Source organism: Euprymna scolopes, chromosome 15 (genome assembly GCF_053919585.1).
Source record: "Euprymna scolopes isolate OS-2025 chromosome 15, ASM5391958v1, whole genome shotgun sequence".
NCBI classification, from domain to species: Eukaryota; Metazoa; Mollusca; class Cephalopoda; order Sepiida; family Sepiolidae; genus Euprymna; species Euprymna scolopes.
This window is the reverse complement of record NC_136496.1, coordinates 3,873,630-3,893,002: the sequence shown is the minus strand read 5'-3', so window position 1 is coordinate 3,893,002 and position 19,373 is coordinate 3,873,630. Positions and strand designations below refer to the sequence as shown.

The window sequence follows — 19,373 nt, the reverse complement described above, 5'->3', positions numbered from 1 at the left end:
CAATTATCAAATAAAATTAAAATAGCTGTTTGTAATAAATAGAAATGCATTCTAGTAGATTTTATTTATTTTATGGCTATTTAATTGTTTCAATATTCGATTAACAAGAAATCAAAATAATTATCAGTTACGTTCAAGTGAGAAACACAAGCATGTCATTTGTTTGTTATATGCTCTGTAATTACATTGAGCTTTATAAATTAAGGATTGGTATGTTAAAACAGGTGAAATATGATTGAAAAAAAATCATATTTCCACAGAAATATCTTTACTCCTATAATTTGTGTGTGTGTGTGTATTGATACATTTTGAGTATATATATAGTCATCTACATACAGTATTGTTTCGCTGTTTCACAGCTCATCAGTGCAGCTAGACAGGATTCAAACCCGAATGTTTCACTCCTAAACTAATTCTGAATTTGGAACACAGCTGATAGGTGTTTGTGGGGATAATGCAAGCTATATTTAATTTAATTTCATGTAAAGGGTGGACTGAATGGGGAAGCTCTTTTGTGAAAATTCAAATATCTGATTTTTATAAAAATTTAAATTTCAGTTCCTTTGAGGTATTTGAAAATGTTTTTCTTTCTCTTTTTTGTGGATGAGAGGGAAACAACGTCCCACTAGTAAATTCAAATATTTCAGATTTGCATTAATTTCTGTCCATACTCGTTAGACACCAATTAAGCAAGATTTCCTGATTTTTAAGTGTTTCTTAAGACTTCTTAAGCTTAAACTTTAAATTTTAAAAATTTTCCAGAATCAAAATCATGTAATGGATTTTGAAACGTTTGCTGCCTTTCGACTACGGTGGACCAAACGCGCTGAAATATTTTTTTTTTTTTTAATTCTGCTTTAAATTGCTCCCCTCCCCATTTTGGAGAGCCTGGCCCCCCACACACATACACATTAAAAACCAAACTCATACAAATGGTCACCCATCTGGTACTGGCCAGCCTCAGCGTTAATAATACATTGAAATTTTCGTCACTGAAAAATAAGTTTTTGGGGGGCTTTTTGGTCTTCTGTAGTTTGCTTTTTATCAAGTACAAATGTAAACAGTAATCAAATCGACTCGAAGTAACTGGTTGCCTATATGAATAAGTGGAATTATTTGAAATCCAGGTACTTATATTATAATATCTTTGCATATTCTCATAGAAAATCACCCTAAATCTTAGTTAGACAAGAAATAAACAAATTAATTCTTTCAAAAACCTTCTTTCTTTTTTTAAATATTTATATACGTTTTTTGTGCAAAACAAAAAACGCCAATTGTTAACTTTTGGGAAAATTTAACATTTAAAATTTAATTAAAAATAGTAGAAAAAGTTTTACATTATTCTGCTTTCTATATGATAAAATTCAGGGTTTATCTTTCTGGAAAAAAAAAAAAAAAGTTACTCAGAAATAATGGATTTTAATAAATGTAATTTCGTTTTAAAAAACAACAACTTGATTTTTCGGCCATTTTTGGCAGTGCCTAATTTTGATTAAAATTAGAATAAGGATCCTAGCGATAAAGTTTAGTAGTGTTATATCTTGATTTTTAATCTTTGTAAGGTGAAAGTGATGCAAATTTTTTTTTTTTTTTAATTTACTATCCTTATAGTACCTATATATATATATATATATATATATATATATACACACACACACACACACACACACAGAGGGTGAAATGATAAAATTGTTACACTAAAAAAGACAACATTCCAGTTTCGTTTGATGGGACCCAGTTTTCTTTCTTCTTTTTTTTTGTTGCAGACCATCTACTAGTTGGCCAGTACAAATCCCAAGAGCGATAGGAGCCTTCTATCATGTCTGAAAGTGACACAACGTTCAACGAGTGAGGTCGGCGATGCGCCACTATACATCTCATACTCTCTACCAATCCAAGTTATGACAACAGGACCATTGCCAGCACCCTCAAAATGCAAATCCAGACGGCACAGCTCAATGAAGTTTCTGACCAAAGACACCCTGATCGCTAAGCTCCCACCAGCGCTTGTGAAAAATGCATCCTCCCAGTTCCAGACCAATACCAAGGCGGTGATTGAGATTGAAGGCGGCTACATTGAATAAATGTCAGCTCTACTACATAATCAAGTTATCTGAATTGATTTTTTCAATAAAATCGTGATGTTTTCTTTAGGGCGACAAATTTATTGGTCCACCCTGTATATGCCAAGTTATATGCAAGAGAGAAAACTCATGAATTTAACGAGTTTATTAAGAGTGCTCAATAAAAGAAGAGCAAGATATATTTTTTATTGACATAGACAAATTTACAAGGTTGCGACACTGGACATGCTAATATATATTAGTGTAGTAGAATTCTCCGAGTTTCAACTATCAAGTTTTCTCAGTTTGTCGCTTATTACTTTTCAAAAGGTAGCCATTATAATATTGTTTCGTATTTATGACTAACAAGTCTACAAAAATTATGTTTTTGCTGCATATTTAGTCACGTACTCATCAGATGTTTACTTTAAAAAAAAATTATAAAAATATCATTTTGGAAAATTTACATGGTTCGTGTAACTGACACACACTGCCGATATTTCTCTTGGAAAATTATTAGATTACACTATATATGCTCTGGAACCCAATAAAAAGACATTCATTGAGCTTGGACGTTTCTGAAAATTTACAAAACTTAAAATAAAAATTAAAAATAAATCTTTGTCATTATAAAACCTATTTATGATAAAGATTTTTTAATCCATTACGATTGGTATATACAACGATTAAGTTTCAAGTAAATGTTTAACCTATATATGTACGTGTAACCTCATTTCGTTCCGTTTCGATCGCACAGTAGTAGGAACTGATTTGACAGTGTTTGATGAATGAATAACTTTTCCAAGATAAAGAATGGATTCTTTCAGGAAGAAGATGTTCAAATTGATATTTTGGCTCGTTAAAAAAAAAAAAAACTAAGACAATAAAAGAAATACAAATTAGTGTCTTGTTTTTAGTTTTTTTCCTCTCATTGAAGAATATTGTAATTTTTAAGAAAAAGGGTAAATGCTACGCAATTCATTCATTAAAAAAAAAAAAAACGATGGAAATGTGTGCTACTACAGTTTGATGTGTGGAGCGTCCGAGGTTTATCGGTGGGAAGGGGTGCAACCACATAATGATGAAGAAGACAAGAGACTTGCATTATTGTGAATTCATTGATGCTTCTCAGAGAGATTCAGAGTGTGAGATTAACAACAAAATGAATGAAGCGTAATCCTAAATCCACTCTGAATGATTATAGAAGAGAGAAAAGGGGAAAAGAGAAAGATAAGAGAAAGAAGAGGGAAGAGACAGTCGTCCCCTCCCCCACCCATAACAAAATCGATACCATGCAATAAAAACGGGGTTCACGTTATGAAATCGCATCCAACACAAATTCATTTTCATATTATTATATCAAGTGGTTGAGCAACAACATTAGTTTCTTGGCCTTCGCACCAAATTCACAATGTACACTTCACCTTTTCTATCGTCGGTCAGTGGAGAAGAAATCCTTCATGACTGAGACAATTTTTATTTTTGTTCCTATCCAGAGTGCCCTCTTTTCCCTCACATTAAAAACCGACCTTGTGTCTAACTGCCCTCGCGGAGAGGCAAGTAAATAGGAACATTATTCAATGCGATTATTTTTAATGTTTTATTTTGACGTTAAATTTTTTGTGATAAAAAAAAAGAAACGTCTTTTTTTTTTTTTTTCTACCTTCGGGCCAAGATCAAAGTGTAGTATCTGTTCTTGCTGCACTTCAATTTCTTGTTCTCTGTCAGTGGAGGAGAAATCCTTCACGACTGAGACAATTTTTATTTTTGTTCCTTTTCTCCACATTAAAAAACGACCCTGGTGTCTAACTCTGTCCTGTGGGGAGGCATTGTAAATAGGAACATTGCCAACAACAACGTGACACGGTTTATAAAAAAATAAAAATAAAAAATAAAATAAAAAACGCAGCGAAGAAGGTGGGGGTCTTCCGAAAAAGCGACAGAAAAAAATGACGATGCTGGCAGCAGCGGGATGGATGAAGGCGGGCACCGACTGCTTTGCAACAGATTGTCATTTCGGTTTAGGAAAACGAAAAATCCGAGGGGAAGAGAACAAAACATCAGATGTGAGAAAGGGCACTCAAAAATTTATCAATGAAAAAAAAAAAAAGGGGGGAAAAAAAGAAAAAAAGGAAAATCGGTAAAAGATCAAATTTTGGTTGAGAGAAAAACTAAAATTGGAAGGTCGTATATTTTTGTGAAAAGAAAAAAAAAGAGCGAACATGAAACGACATGGCGAAAGGAGATAAAATAATTCATTCACACAAATCATTAAATATTAAATAGTATTTAATAATTGTTTGGTATTTATTTTTCCCAAAGAAAAAAAGAGGTGGGGGGGTCAAATTAAAATTTTAAAAAGTCCAGATAATAAATGGCAATTATGATAATTATTTTAATAAATTAACTTTTAATGTGAACAGAATGGTTCGCTTGTGACATAGCACGTAAAACAAGAACCAGAAAAACGTCTCCATTGAGGGTTTTTTTTTTTTAATTATTATTTTTCTTGATGATTTTTCAAATAAAAACATTAATTTGGAAAACAAAAAAACAAAAAGGAGACATGTTATGTTATTAGTGTGTGAGTGGGGGCAAAACAGTACACAAAAAAAGAAGGCGACAGTATCTGTCTCCTATTTACAATGCCCCCCCCCACCCACCCACGGGACAGAGTTAGACACAAGGGTCGTTTTTTAACGTGGAGAAAAGGGAACAAAAATAAAAATTGTCTCTGTCGTGAAGGATTTCTCTTCCACCGAAAGAGAACAAGAAATTGAAGTGCAGCATTCAGCAACTGAAGAAGAACAGATACTACACTTTGATTTTGGATGGTTGTCGCCTGAATGACAATTTTTTTTTTAATTTATCGATAATTTACTGAAACAAAAAATTGAAATCCTATTAAAAATAATTACGAAACTAAATCCACCAGAATGCATTTCGTTTTTTTTTGTAAACAAGTCAAACATTTTAATCTTTTTAAAATGGACGAAACTTAAAATAAAAAAATAAAATGAATCACCTGTCAACAATTCATTTAAGACATTTGAAATCATTTAAACTGTCGAATAGAAAATGATTTCTAGCTTTAAAATTCTTAGCAAAGGGTATTTTTTACATCCAATTATGTCACAAATATTAAAACATTACCTTTACAATTAGTTTTTTAAAAATTTGGGTAAAATAATGAAAAGAGACTCGCAGACAACGTTAGATCGTTTTAACTAGTTAATTATTTATTGTGAGTTCGTATTAGAATCCCAAGAGGTACGAAAAAGTTGTCATAAATGTTATCAAAGGCAAGATAAGTTACTTTTCTACCTACCTGAATAAGTTTATGTTTTTATTTAATGTAAAATGGTTATTCAGTTCGAAAAACAAAAGCGCTACCAAAGAACAAGAAAAAAAAATGCCGTGATGTCTTTGAAGTCTCGACAAAGACTTCAAAATAAGAACTAAAACAAAATGGTTGCAGAAACTCACCCAAGAAATGTTACCGTGACATTTATTGGGTCGGTTTCTACCACCATTTTGTTTTAGTTCTTATTTTGAAGTGATTATCGAGACTTCAAAATGTAGAGAGACATCGTGGTCATTTTTTCTTGTTCTCCGGTAGCGCTCAACTCAATATTACTTGTTTTTTTTTAATCGAATAAACACTTTACATTAAATAAAAACACTAAAACTTATTCAGATGGATAAAAAAGTAACATCTTACCTTTGATAACATTTGTTATCTATATATATATATATATATATATATATATATATATATATATATAGTTTTTTGACAACTTTTTCATACCTCTGTGGATTGTAATATAAACCCATTATTATTATTATTATTATTATTATTATTATAAAGCACGAAATCTTATAAATTGCCCCCCCCCGCCATACTTGTGAAGGGTCAAGAAAGAGGATGGAAAGTATTAGAAGGAAGAGCACTAAGTAGACCTCCACTGGAAGAGTGCAGAGAGTACTGGAATCTTTGGGAATCTTATTGTCTCTTAAATCCTAGACGGCTAATGATCGTTGCCAGCGAGAAACCAATGGTAAGCGACTGTTGTGATAGCACAAAGTGCTTTACAATGGCTATCGAGAGAGTTGGAGAGTATTGGAAATCGGGGAGACTTGTCACTCAGACTCAAGGGAACATCATCGATTATTATCAGCAGGCAATGATTATGACCTGTATAAGAACTCGTGAATCCAAAATAAAAACTTTTGTGGGATATTTGTATTGTAGTACTTTACGATACAAATACCTCACACAAAAACTCTGGCTTGTTTTTGTTTTTTTAATAATCATTGTACTAAGTACTATGATTATTAAAAAAAAAAAAAAAAAAAAATACAAGCCAGTTTTTCGGGGCCATCCTCCCAGACATTAATTACGTCTTTTTGGGGAGGAGGGGTTAGCTTTATTGCCTGTTATCTGGGATTGTTTATTTTACGGCAGGTCATGTCTTTTGGGAGGAAGAGATAATTAGGCCGAGTTCAGGTATTTTAAATATTTTCAAATATGTAATATCTTATTCTGTACCCCCCCCCCTAGATATTTTGTAAACCGCCTCTAATTGAACAACTCTATTTGACTCTTAAAACAGACCGTGAAATATAGTATCACTACGGGTCTAAGTGAACCTAGGAGCAATAGAAACTTAGCAGCAATTACACACTTTCCAAAGCTCCCAAATTGGAGCCTCGGTTCTGGATACAGTTTTCTGCAATTGCTTCTAGCCAAGTGGTTAAGCGTTTCGGACATCCTTAGGCGCCCTCACTTCACTACGGTTATTTGCCTGGTTCCCACTGAAGCGAGGTTGGTCATAAAGTTTGTTTAATATGCAGATGACGATCCAGCCAGCTCCCCTAAATGGGGAGGGGCACTCTGGAAGGTTTATAAAAATAGCAGTCATTGAACTCGGTAGAGACGCCCCAGGCGATCGGCAATGAATCAAGGAGGAAATTTCTGAGAGGATGACTTAGAACCGAACCCCATTTTGGTCCAAAAGGTGGTGGCTCTTGAATAGAACCTTGTGCCAGAATTTTACTCTCGTATCGAGAGGTTCCAACATGGTCATTTTTTATATGCGTTTAGAGTACACCCTGCTTTCCTCTTTTTTTTTTTAAGGGAGGGGGGGGGCGGGAGATGAATTTCGCACTCGACCTTGTATCACATCGGGCATTGGTCGGGGTTGTTTCGAGTGAATTAGACAACAAGTAGCAGTTGTGGGTTGATCTTTCAAGTGGTTGTTCTTTCCAACTATTTCTTGATTTGTTAGAAAAGTGAAAGAGAGAGAAAAGGATTACTACTAACAACATGTAATTTTAATGAGCTGGACGAAGGGGGGGGTGAACACAACAACACCATAGTGTATAATAATAATAATAAGTACAAAAATACTAAGAACCCATTACACAGATTTTCGTTAATTATTGACGAAATCCGGGTAAATGGGAATTCGAAGACCTCCAACCTTGACCCAGTAAACACCAAAAAAGAGAAAGAGATGATCCAATTAAAGACATTCATGTAATTATTTCAACATGAATAATCAAATCCAACTTATTGAAACGAAAGTGATTTTTTTTTTTTTTTTTTTTTTACTAAAAAAAAAAATAAATAAATAAATAAATTTTAACTTTTCATTCAATAAAATTCCACCCACAAAAATCAGAACAAATTAACGATTTCCCCCATAAATGTTTCTGCGGCGCACGTACCCCCTCTGTATTTTTTTTTTTTTTTTTTTTTTTGTGGTACTCATGCAGAGTGATCCGTACTTAAATAATAACGTTATTATTTAAAAAGCCATTCTTAATATGGGGAGGGGAGGGTGTTTTGTACATATTCTGTACTTTAACCTTACAATTGAATATAAAAACATATCATAAAACTTTAATTAAACGTGGAAATACGATTTTAAAAAAATAGCGCGGATCACTCTCTGCATTAGCACCATTTTTTTTTTTTTTTTTCAACTTTTTCAGCGAATTATTAGCGATTTACCAGATTATCACTTTTTTTCTATTTTAAAATTAATATTTAAATATTTTTAGGGGTGCTCAATTTCTAATGCAACCTTCTAGTAAATCGATCGTCCATTTTAGAACAACTCGACGTTTTGGGGCCAAATTTCTTGAATTTTTCGGAGATTTTTAAAAGCGAAATTAAAACAAAAAAAAAAAAAAATGGCTAAACTCGAAATTTTGAGTAAAAATAGGTTTCTAAATAATTACGTTATTCTTTTAGCATGGTCCGTATTCTACATAACTTTGTTTGTTTTGACTTCATGAAAAAATAATTTTAACTTTTCATTCAATAAAACTCCACCCACGGAAATTAGAACAAATTACTGATTTTACAATTAAAAACGATTAATTTTAGAACGTAAAAATTATTTTTTATAAATTAATCTAAAAAAAATAAAAATAAAAATTCACAATTTATATATATATATATTTTTTTTTTTTTTGTATAAAAATATCAATGAAAAATACTTGTTTGACCAATTTTCAAAGTGGTTTTAACATAATTATTTGAAGAGCAACGGAGTAACGAAGCGAGTACAGTCGTTTCGTTGTTTTTCAACTAATTAGGAGTATCGAGTAATACTCCAAATAACAGTTATTCGGGTTTAATTATGTATTACTTGCCTCCCTACGAGGGCAGAGTTGGATACAAGCTCGGTTTTGTAATACATGTGCAGTGAGTGCACTGCATTGCAGCTTCTTAAAGAAAAAAAAAAGGTATTTTTTTACGACCTGCCCCCGCGTAGTATAAACATCCCAACAACTCCATGTTAAGAACGACTTTCGGAATAATCACCCCCAACCTCCCCATGTTAAGAACGGCTTATGAGGTTGGAGGGGTGTTTATTTAGAAAGCCGTTCTTTACATGGGGAGGTTAGGGTGTTTATAATACTCTGGTGCACGTCGTAAAAATTTACCGAAAAAATAACGGGGTGGGGGCGCTCTGGATTGGGACAAAATTAAAAATTGCCTCGGTCTAAAAAGATTTACTCTTCGTGAACAGGAACAGAAAAGATGACGTGGATCAAGAACAGATACATCACTTCGCTCTCAGCCAAAACCTATATTTTTGACAAAAAAAGTTTTTGATTAAAACTGGTTTTAGCATAGAAAGGATCAAAGCGTAGTCTTCATCTGTCTTCGGTTCGAGTCAATTTTTAAGTGTTCATTTGGGGAGGGGAGGGGAGGGGAGGGGATGTCCCCCCCCCCAAAAAAAACATTGACCTTGTATTGAATAGAAATAGACAGACACCATCGTTGGGGGGGGGGAGAAATTTAATAATATTAAAAGATATTCTCCACAACTAATACTCCAACTTAATGTTGTTGCTTTTTAGGAGTTCCAGGATAAAAAATAAAATTTTAGAAAATAAAATAACTCGGGAGAGGAATTTTATTTTTTTTTTTTTTTTCTGGTTTATTCATTTAATAAAAGTTTAAAAAATTTTTTTTTTATAAATTCCAATAAAATTCAATTATTCTCATTAGGGTTAGTGTTGGAGGGGGGGGTACGTTTTAATCACTTTGAATGTTGCGTTTACAGCATTTCCGAAATCGATTTTTTTAAATTATATTTGTTGAATCGACAATCACTTAACAAATTCAAAGATTTCATTTTTTTTACCCTACAAAATATTTTTTAAAGATGAAGCACAACATTTTGAAAGGGGGTGTGTACATACCATCAGCCAAAATGGTGACGAAAATAACATTTTAACAAATTTGTATTTATTTACATTTTTCGGATTATTATTCTCGTCTCGTTTATTTACACAACGTTCCGACCTTCTTCGGAAACATCTTTTTGAACTTAAAGACAACCTGTTCATCAAACATTCATTTTAAAATATATTCGTTATTTATTTTTTTTTTAAATCAGCTGAAACCATTGCTTTTTATTACTCCATTTATCGACTACAAAATCCAGTCCCAATAGTGTAGAATCGCCGAATTTTCTTCATTCCATTCGGTATTTTTTTTAATCTTCTCATAATATTCTTCATTATTCAGCTGACAATCCATCTAATTAATCTATATCCTTGAGTGGCTTTTAGCCTTGATAAGTGATGCATAATTAGTGTAACAAGAATATTCGGTAATTTTTTACCTGGTTTCCACCTTAACGTTTTCCTTTAAAATGACAACTTTCGAGTACATTGGAAACGAATAATGTCGTATTTAAATTTTCCGCAAATAAGTAGTTTTTTCGGATATTAAGCAATGTCATTTCTTATGTTATTGCTGGCGGCCATCTTGGTACGTGCGAGCGCGTGTTTAACATGGTAAATTCAAAACTTGTTTTATTAGAAAATAAAATATTTCAGCTTTAGTCCAGGAAGATGTCAAAACAATTATTCAAAACAAAATTATAAAAAGGTTAGCAAGTATAATTACCTGCACACCCCATCCATATTAAACCAAAGTTAGACAGAATGTTCATAGTGAAAAATCCAGTCCTCCCCCCCCCCCCGCACACAGACAAATGGGGGAGAGACAGACACTGATGCGTGATCGAACCTGTCAGCATTCCCCGGTAGAGAAAGGCGCCGACAGGAGATCATCAAGAAATCATTGAACCCTCTTTTCAAAGGAGAAAATACCTGTGAGGATAGCATTTTGCAGCCAAAAAAACGACTCCACTCCGATATTAGTCCAGGAGGGGTGGGCCGGGGGGTCTTTTAAACTAACAAGATGCAACAAGCAATAAATATAATTTCTCCATAAAAGGATGTAAAACCGGGGAATATGTTACAATCTGATATAAGGTTTAAAAAATAAAAAAAACTGTCAGTAACCACACTCGTAGTTCGAAATGATTCGCATGTAGAAGGTCAGAGGTTGCATCGGCCGAAATATCGTGAAAATACCAACCAAGATGAGAATAGTAGTCCGAACGATAAAAAAAAAAAAAATCCTTATCTAAAAACAAACTGCAAAGCAGAAAATTATTATAATTTCTTTTACTTTCTCCAAATCTTGTAATGGATTTTGTTGATATATTACATTATACAAATTTCAAAATTAAAAAAAAAAAAAGGATTTAAATGATGAATAATGTCAATTTAAAAAAATTGATATATATATATATATATATATATATATATATATATATATATATATAACGGGATTATTTTAGGAGTTTTCTTTTTTAAATGAGTGGGTGTAAAAAAAAGTTGCGTCTACTGCTACTGAGCGGACAAAATGTCGGGGATCTATTTCATTCCCACCCCTTCCCCCGAGATATTTAATATATTTCTATTATTTAATGTAAAAAAATAAAATAAAATAATAAATTATTTAGTTTCCTTGTCTTGTAAAGGCCGTTTGTTTGTTTTTTATTTTGTTTTGTTTTCTTTTTTTGTTTTTTTTATCGTTTTCATTCGATAAAACTTGAAATCGCAAATCCACCCTCGCACCTTCTCCAACGAAGAGCGCAACTAGGCTTTTCTCAGAAATTTATAAATTAAAAAATACACAAATATCGACTGCACGGAACGATAATATTTCCATGCCAAAATTGTTGCGTTTAAAGATTTTTCTTCTTCTTTTAAAACAATGTAATTCAAATTTACTTACCTGGTTTGGGCTTGGGATTTTCGGAAGGTTCTCCATTGCGCTAAACTGTTAGTGTTTTTTTACACAAATGCCAAAATTGTTACAGGCAGCAGCAAACATTTCTTATAACGTGTAAGAATAATTGTCAGTTTTTTAAAGTTATTATTCATTTCATAATTTATTAGAAGTATATAAAATAATTTTAACCTAAAATATTTCTTTATTAAGAATGCTTAAACAAAAAAAAAGGCGAAAATTTATCATTATCTGCGATCCTGTTCTTACTTTCTGTTATACTACTTCCGGATTTTTACTTCCTGTTTGCTGTGTCATTTGTAAAGAGATTTTTGTTAGTTATTTTTTGTCTACCACTATTTAAAGTAAAAACCAGGTAAGTAAATTAATTAACGAGTATTTTGAATGTTTTTTTTTTAAATATCTTTAAAGCACACGAAAATAATTTAATTATTTCTGAATTCGCTTTTGTTCATAATCAAAATAAAAACAAACTTTTTTGAATGACGATGCAAACTTTTTCTTGAGCACATGCAAAAGAAGCGCGTTGTTTTCGTTAAAACAAAAATATTTCAATAAAATTTCGAAAAATATCTACAAATTTATATTTACTTACTTATTAGTGGAAGAAATTTAAAGAAAAAATACTTATTTATACAAAATTAATACTTGTAAAATACTGTTTTATGAAAAAAAAATGCTTTCTCTTTGTCAATTTTTTTATAACCTCCGTTTTTTTATTTTATTTAAATAATTTGCAACAATAATTGTTAATATTTTATTTGCACTTATTAAACAAGGGTGCAACTTTACTATAGTGTGTCTTCGAAAAAAATGCATTTCAGAGGAAAATATTACGTGTCGTGTCGAAATGAGCGTAAATTACAAAAATTACGAAAAATGGTCCAGTAGAAAAAATAATGGTACATTTTTACGACGTGCCTCCTCGGTGTAATATAAACACCCCAACCTCCTCATGTTAAGAATGGCTTTCGGAATGAACCCCTCCCCAACATCGAAAACCGTTCTTAACATGGGGACGTTGGGAGGGGGGTTTATTGCGAAAGCCGTTCTTAACATGGAGTGATTATACTACGCTGGGACAGGTCATAAAAAAGATCAAAATATAAGTAAAAACAATTTTTCGAAGTTGCAATTTAACTGTAAATTAACCCTTTAGATACTTGAAATCAGGGAGAGATAACTGCTTTCAAGTCGGTCATTTTGCTGTTCTCGATAATATTGCACGCCTTTTTCCCCAAAATTAGCTTTAATGCGTTTTTTTACTAAATGATGTTTCGTAAATTTTGGAATTTATAGTAATTTCGACATGACACGTAAGTACATAATGTTTCCCCCTGAAAAGGTGCTTCTAGCAGCTCCTACCCAGATGTGGCAACAATACTCCCTTATACAGGTAGAGAATTGCATCGGCAGTGAGATATCTACTGGAGTGGAGCGATAGAATGATCCAACCGTTTTTCCAGTGATTTTGGATACGGATTTGATCTACGTGTTTCATTTCAGATCGGGTGTAAAGGTGACAAAGGTCAGACTCAGAAGCTTGTCAAAACATGGAGCCTCCCTAAGACGAGAGCCAGCCATTCATTTAATTTTTTTGTTGTTGTTGTACTCATGCAGAGAGTGATCCGTGCTGAAATAATAACGCTATTATTTAAAAGGCCATTCTTAACATGGGGAGGGGAGGGTGTTTTGTACCTTATTTTTATTTTATTTTTTTATTTATTACATTTTCACCCCAAACAAGGCACATTGCCACTCAGGTATAGGGGGCTACTATCAGGGTCAGCAACTACTGGGGCACTATGTAGGGATTTGGGCAGCAAGATGTCGGTTCACGTTGCACTTGAACTTCTGCATGTCAGTACAGTTAGGGAAGCAGGATCCTGGAATGGAATTCCAGAGTCTAGCGGTTCTGGGGAAGAAACTACTGGAGTAGAAAGATCTTTTACATCTAGGGATCTCTACTGTGTGGGGGTGGGATTTAGCTGCCTGTCGGGTTTTTCGAGGGTTTCTGCGTCGTGGGGGCACAAGTGTCTGCAGTTCGTCAGAGCATTCACCATTAAAATACTTGTAGAACAAGCAGAGGGATGCAACGTTTCGTCGATGGGACAGAGGCTGAAGCTTAGATGCCATTTCAGGGCCTATCAGGTTGGCGACTCTGTTTTTTAACCTTGTCTAGGAGCGAGAGACTAGTAGTAGATGCACCAGCCCAGATGTGACAACAATACTCCATACATGGGCGAATGGTGGCCTTATAGAGATACAGGATACTTTCAGGTGTCAGTAGTTTTCTAGCACGGTAGAGAGAGCCTACCTTTTTTGCAGCGGCCCTGGCAATGTTTTCAATATAATTGTTCCAGCTCATGTTTCCTGTGAACGTTAGGCCAAGCAGTTTGAAAGATGTACTCTCAGACAGGGAGTAACTGGCCATTGCTATTGGTGGCAGAGAAAGTTTCTTGTAGTTATTGAAGGAAACCAGTTTAGTCTTGGCAACATTGAATGTGACCATCCATTTATATCCCCATTCCACTACAGGTCATCCTCTAGTGTTTTTGCCATTTCTTTAGTTATGTGTTCATTTGTTTTCCTGTCATGCCTGTTATAGAGTGTGGTGTCATCAGCATATATACCCATCTCAGAAGCAGTTTTGTCGGGGAGGTCATTAATAAATATCAGGAACAATAGAGGTCCAAGAATAGACCCCTGAGGCACTCCCGCATTTATATCACACTGTTTAGATGTTCGACCGTCGAGGACAACCTGGATTTTTCTCTTATCTAAGAAGGATTTAATTATGCTAAGTATTCTACCAGTGATACCGTATGATTTAATTTTCCTGAGGAGACCCTTGTGCCATACCCTGTCAAAAGCCTTAGATATATCTAGAGCTACCGCTCTGCCCTCCCCCGCTTTGTCCAGTGAATGGTATATACGTTCAGAGATTACAGTGAGGATGTCAGCTGTGGAACGGGCTTGTCTAAATCCATATTGTTTGTCAGTCAGAAGTTTAGCATCTGTAAGGTGCCGGACTAGAGCATGGTTAATTATGGTCTCAAATATTTTGGCGAAAAGTGGGAGGAGGCTAATGGGGCGATAATTTGATGGGTCGGTTCTTTCGCCAGAATTCTTGAATATTGGTACCACAGAAGCGGTTTTCCAACAGCCCGGAAAGCATGATTCATTAAGGCATTTGTTGTAGAGTTTGGAGAGAACTGGAGCTACTTCGGCTGAGCACTTTTTTAATAGCACAGCTGGGATGAGATCAGGTCCACATGCTTTTGAAGTGTCAAGATTTTTTATGATAGCATGTACCTAAGCAGGGGTGATTTTTAGATCGTCTAGCATGGCGTCTCTCCGCAAAGGAAAGTCAGGCAGAGTTTGAGGCAAACCGGCTGGCAAGCATATTAGCTTTGTCGGTTGCTGAGCAAACAACCTCGTGATTGTTATTCTGTACTTTAATCTTACAATTGAATAAAAAAACACAAAACTTTAATTAAACTTGGAAATATGATTTATATTGCATTAGCACCTTCTTTTTTTTTTTTTTTTTTTTTTTTACATGGAGATCACCACTTATCAAGGCCAAGAAGCCACTTGGGGATAAGGGTTATTGCGCTTCCAGTAATCAATGGGATAGTATCGTAGTAATCGTTAGGATTGGAAATTTGATAAAGTGTCTTACTTAAGGGGGCGATTCATCAGGAATTTGTTTATGTTGGAATTGATTCTAGACGGGAATCAGAGCATTGATGGTGTAAAGATAAAAGCTTGGTTTTAGATGCATTGAAATAACAACCCATCTTTCCCTATTTCACCACGTGCTCAAGATCAGAGGAGAGAGAATTAATGAGTACTTTGTCATTTAAAATTTGAAGGGTTGCCATACATAGTGTTGTCAGCATAAATGTCTACAAATGATCTTAGGGCGTGATTTGTGAGATCATTGATGTAAATCAGGAAGAGAGTTGGATTCTGAGGAACTCCAGCATTAATACTCTTAGCTTCTAATTTTTGCCCATCAACCACTACTTTTATGAACCTATCAGAGAGAAATGATTTAATAATTGAAAAAACATTTCCAACTATAACATAGCTGGAGATCTTACGAAATAGACCTTTATCCCACACCCTATGAAAGGCCTTTAATATGTCAAGAGCAATTGCTTTAGAAAGGAAGCCTCCATCGAGAGATTCACTAATCCTATGAAATATAACTGTAAGCACATCTGTTGGAGATCTAGCAGAACGGAAACCATATTGCATGTCACTGAGAAGATTATTTCTGCTGTGGTGGTTGACTAGGTGTATCAGAATTTTTGTAGGAATTTTTGACACCCCTAACACGAAACTGCAAATAAAATATAAAAAACTCGTAATTTCTCTTTTAAAGGTGGGTTGTTTATTTTCTTTATGGATTGTACTTCCAAAATAAACTATTAAAGTTGTATAAAAAGTAATAGAAATATTTTTAAAAAAATAGTAATGAAATTAATTGAATTTTACGAGTTCAGTATTTTTCAATTTTTAAACTTTAAAAATCTATCAAAATTTTTCTATTGATTCTATTTTTACGATATTTTCAAGGTCAATGTGAAATTTTATGCTCTTTCCAATAAGCCGAATATAATATTTTAGACAAATGTTTTTTTTTTTAATTCACACCCCCGATTTTCAAATGTCTATTAAAAAGTAAATAATTTATGTACCAAAGTTTTATATATCACAAATTGAAGATAAAAGATCAATAAATAATATATTCAAATTTAAAATAAAAAAAAGTACTGTTTTTTAGAAATTTACCTGTAAAGTCCGAAGTTGAAAACCTTTTTTAAAAAAAAAAACACGTTGTTTGTTTTTTTTTTGTTTTTTTTTTTTTTTAATGAAACCTTGGTCCTTGCTCCTTTAATTGAAAAAAAAAAATTAGGGCTTGAATTACATTTTTCGAGGAGTTATAAGCTTCGAAAGATAGCGGGTGGAATTATTCAATAGTTTTCACGAAATTTCTGACACTGCTAGTGGTTGAATACTTTTCTATTTAATACAGATTCAAGTAACTTATGACGCACAGGAGACTTATTGGTCTGTACTGAGAGGGAGATGACCGATCACCTGAATACAGGGCATACTGATGAGGTTTTCCGGGGTGTTGGGAAGCAATTCTCCTTAAGACAACGCTTAAATAGCTTTGTAAATATGGGAGCTAGTTTTGGTTGAAGTTTTTTCAACACTATAATTAGAATGCCATCAGGGCCAGTTGCTTTACTGGAATCAAGGTTTTTGATTACGGATATTTGTCTATCACATAGCGTGTTTTCAAATACAGGAGGAAATATGCAATGTTGGCAGCCCTGATTGCATAGTGTAGAATTAGCTGCAAAGAGTTTGGCTTTGTCAGATGCTGACGAGATTACCTCAGGTCCATTGATGATGGTTGGGATAGAGCAAATGCTTCTGTTCAGGATTCTGTTTATTTGCCAAAACTGGTGGAAACCAAGCTGCTGCTCAGCTACTTTGGACTTGACGGACTGAACATACAACTCTCTCGCGTTCTTTATTACTCTTTTAAAGAGGTTGCTGGTAGTCCTGAAGGCGGCTTTAGTCTCAGTACATCTATTATGTAGGAAGCAATGAAAAAAAGTGATTTCTGTGCGCGATGGCAGCAGCACATTTTGGAGAGAACCATGGCTGGCTGTTACTGGAATTTTTTGGAAGTTATGAAACGGTCTATTCCCACAACCATTCTGTTAGGTCTTATACTATAGAGGACATGTTCTTTTTAAACATGGAACGCAAAGGTAGATCTGATATAAATGAACGAAAGATATCCCGATTAACTAGAGAGTATTGAAATACTGTATGATGTAGAGGTACGTCTGAAAACTTATTACATTTTTTTTTGTTATCTTAAATGAGACAACCGAGTGGTTGGAAGATCCTAGTGGAGACAGAACAGAAACTGAACATAGTTCCGGGCAAGTTGTGAGAAAAAGGTCTAGGAGACTTGCATACTGACCGTCAGTATCGGACACATGGGTGGGTTCGTGAACAATCTAAGTTAGGTACTAAGCGATGGAGAAATCATGACAGAACTTTCCCTCGTCATCGGTCTTGTTTGAGTGGGCTAACCATTCCATATTGTGAACATTGAAGTCTCCACATACGTGAATGTTAGTCAAAGGTTGCGCAGACAGGATGTGGTCAATTTTCTCAGATATGCTCTTAAAGATAGTAACTCTGCTGTTGTGGAAGCAGTAGAGGGCAAATATAAACACAATGGTGTAAGTGCAACCCGGAAGCATATATAGGGTAATTTAGAGTCTTTTCTGGAAATGTCCCTACCATATGGAAAGCCATCTCTTATGTAGGCATACATGGCGATCTGGGGGGTGGGGGGCAGATTTTGATGTTAAGTTAGAGTATTCTTTAATCACAAACTCATCTAGGGAAATAGTCGGTCCAATGCCAGTATCACTTAGCAATAATTGGTTTGGTTTGGTCTGGTCTGGTGTCCTGGAAGGTTAGAACGTACACCCCTGATGTTGAAGAGGGCATGGTAGTGGGGGTCTACATTGGTGTTCTGGGTTTAATCTTGCATTCTTTCCTGGAGACTTTTTATGATGGAGTTTTGAGATTTGTGGAATAGGTCGACAGACTTGGTTAGAGCAAGGAGAAAAGGGAAAGTAAGGGAGAAAAAGAAATGAAATATTTTTTTCACATGGCTACAAGAATAGAAATAGAAAACAAAATTTCTAACATCTCAGGTAACTGCTCATGCTGAAATACCGACGATTTAGAATACAACTTTTTCTTCTTCCTTTGTTGGAAAAATCACTCATTCTAAATGATGATTGAAGGACCAATTAGGAGACGCGAGAGATTCAGGAGCTGCTGATTACACACCCCAATGCATTGTCTACTATCCATTTAAAAAATATAAACTTATTCTACTTAATATGTTCAGTTGACATGTTTAGGAGAAAGTAGGGTGATAGGTTCCCCTCTCACTGAAATAAAGAAGAAACTCAGTTGGCAAAGTTTTGGGGGGCAACTCTGCTGTTTTCCTTGAATCATTCCCAACTTGATTTGAATGGAAATTGTCTACCGCTTTTGATAACATATTCGACAATAGGTGGCACTTTATTTTTATGACTATTTGAAAAGTTTACTAAAAAGATTGACAGTTTTTTTTTTTTTTTTTTTTTTTTTTTTTTTTGCAAAAGAACACATGGCCAGATATTGGGTCAAAATTGGAGAATTCGTTTATTTTGAGGAAAATAGCAAACGAATCACAAACCACAAATTGAAAACAATAAATTCCAATAATAAATGTTAACAATTTTCTTGGGGGGAGAGAGAGCAGGGGGGCAAGTGTAACAGAAAAACTATTAGGTAAATAATTAATACATGCATAATTGAAATAAAAATGAATTTAAAAAAAAAAAAAAGAAATTTTTTCTGCTTACAGGAATCCATCTTGATAATTTTTGTGATAGTTTGTTAATTCTTAAATACAGGGCATACTGATGAGGTTTTCCAGGGTGTTGGGAAGCAATTCTCCTTAAGACAACGCTTAAATAGCTTTGTAAATATGGGAGCTAGTTTTGGTTGAAGCTTTTTCAACACTATAATTAGAATGCCATCAGGGCCAGTTGCTTTACTGGAATCAAGGTTTT

At 34.1% G+C, this 19,373-nt stretch overlaps 2 protein-coding genes across 2 annotated transcripts in view; one reads left to right on the top strand and one right to left on the bottom strand.

The window, feature by feature from the left end:
• The window catches only part of LOC145293696 (synaptophysin-like), a 269,530-nt gene extending 257,704 nt beyond the window's left edge, over window positions 1-11,826 (bottom strand). Inside the window, exon 1 of the mRNA XM_080140109.1 lies at window positions 11,683-11,826. Within this exon, the coding sequence (XP_079996235.1) occupies window positions 11,683-11,718 (36 nt within the window). The 5' untranslated portion in view covers window positions 11,719-11,826. The remainder of the gene's footprint in view (window positions 1-11,682) is intronic.
• A 94-nt stretch (window positions 11,827-11,920) lies between these two features.
• Window positions 11,921-19,373, top strand: part of LOC145293697 (proteasome subunit alpha type-5-like) — a 56,211-nt gene continuing 48,758 nt past the window's right edge. Inside the window, exon 1 of the mRNA XM_080140111.1 lies at window positions 11,921-12,052. The gene's annotated coding sequence lies outside the window, so the exon portion shown is untranslated. The remainder of the gene's footprint in view (window positions 12,053-19,373) is intronic.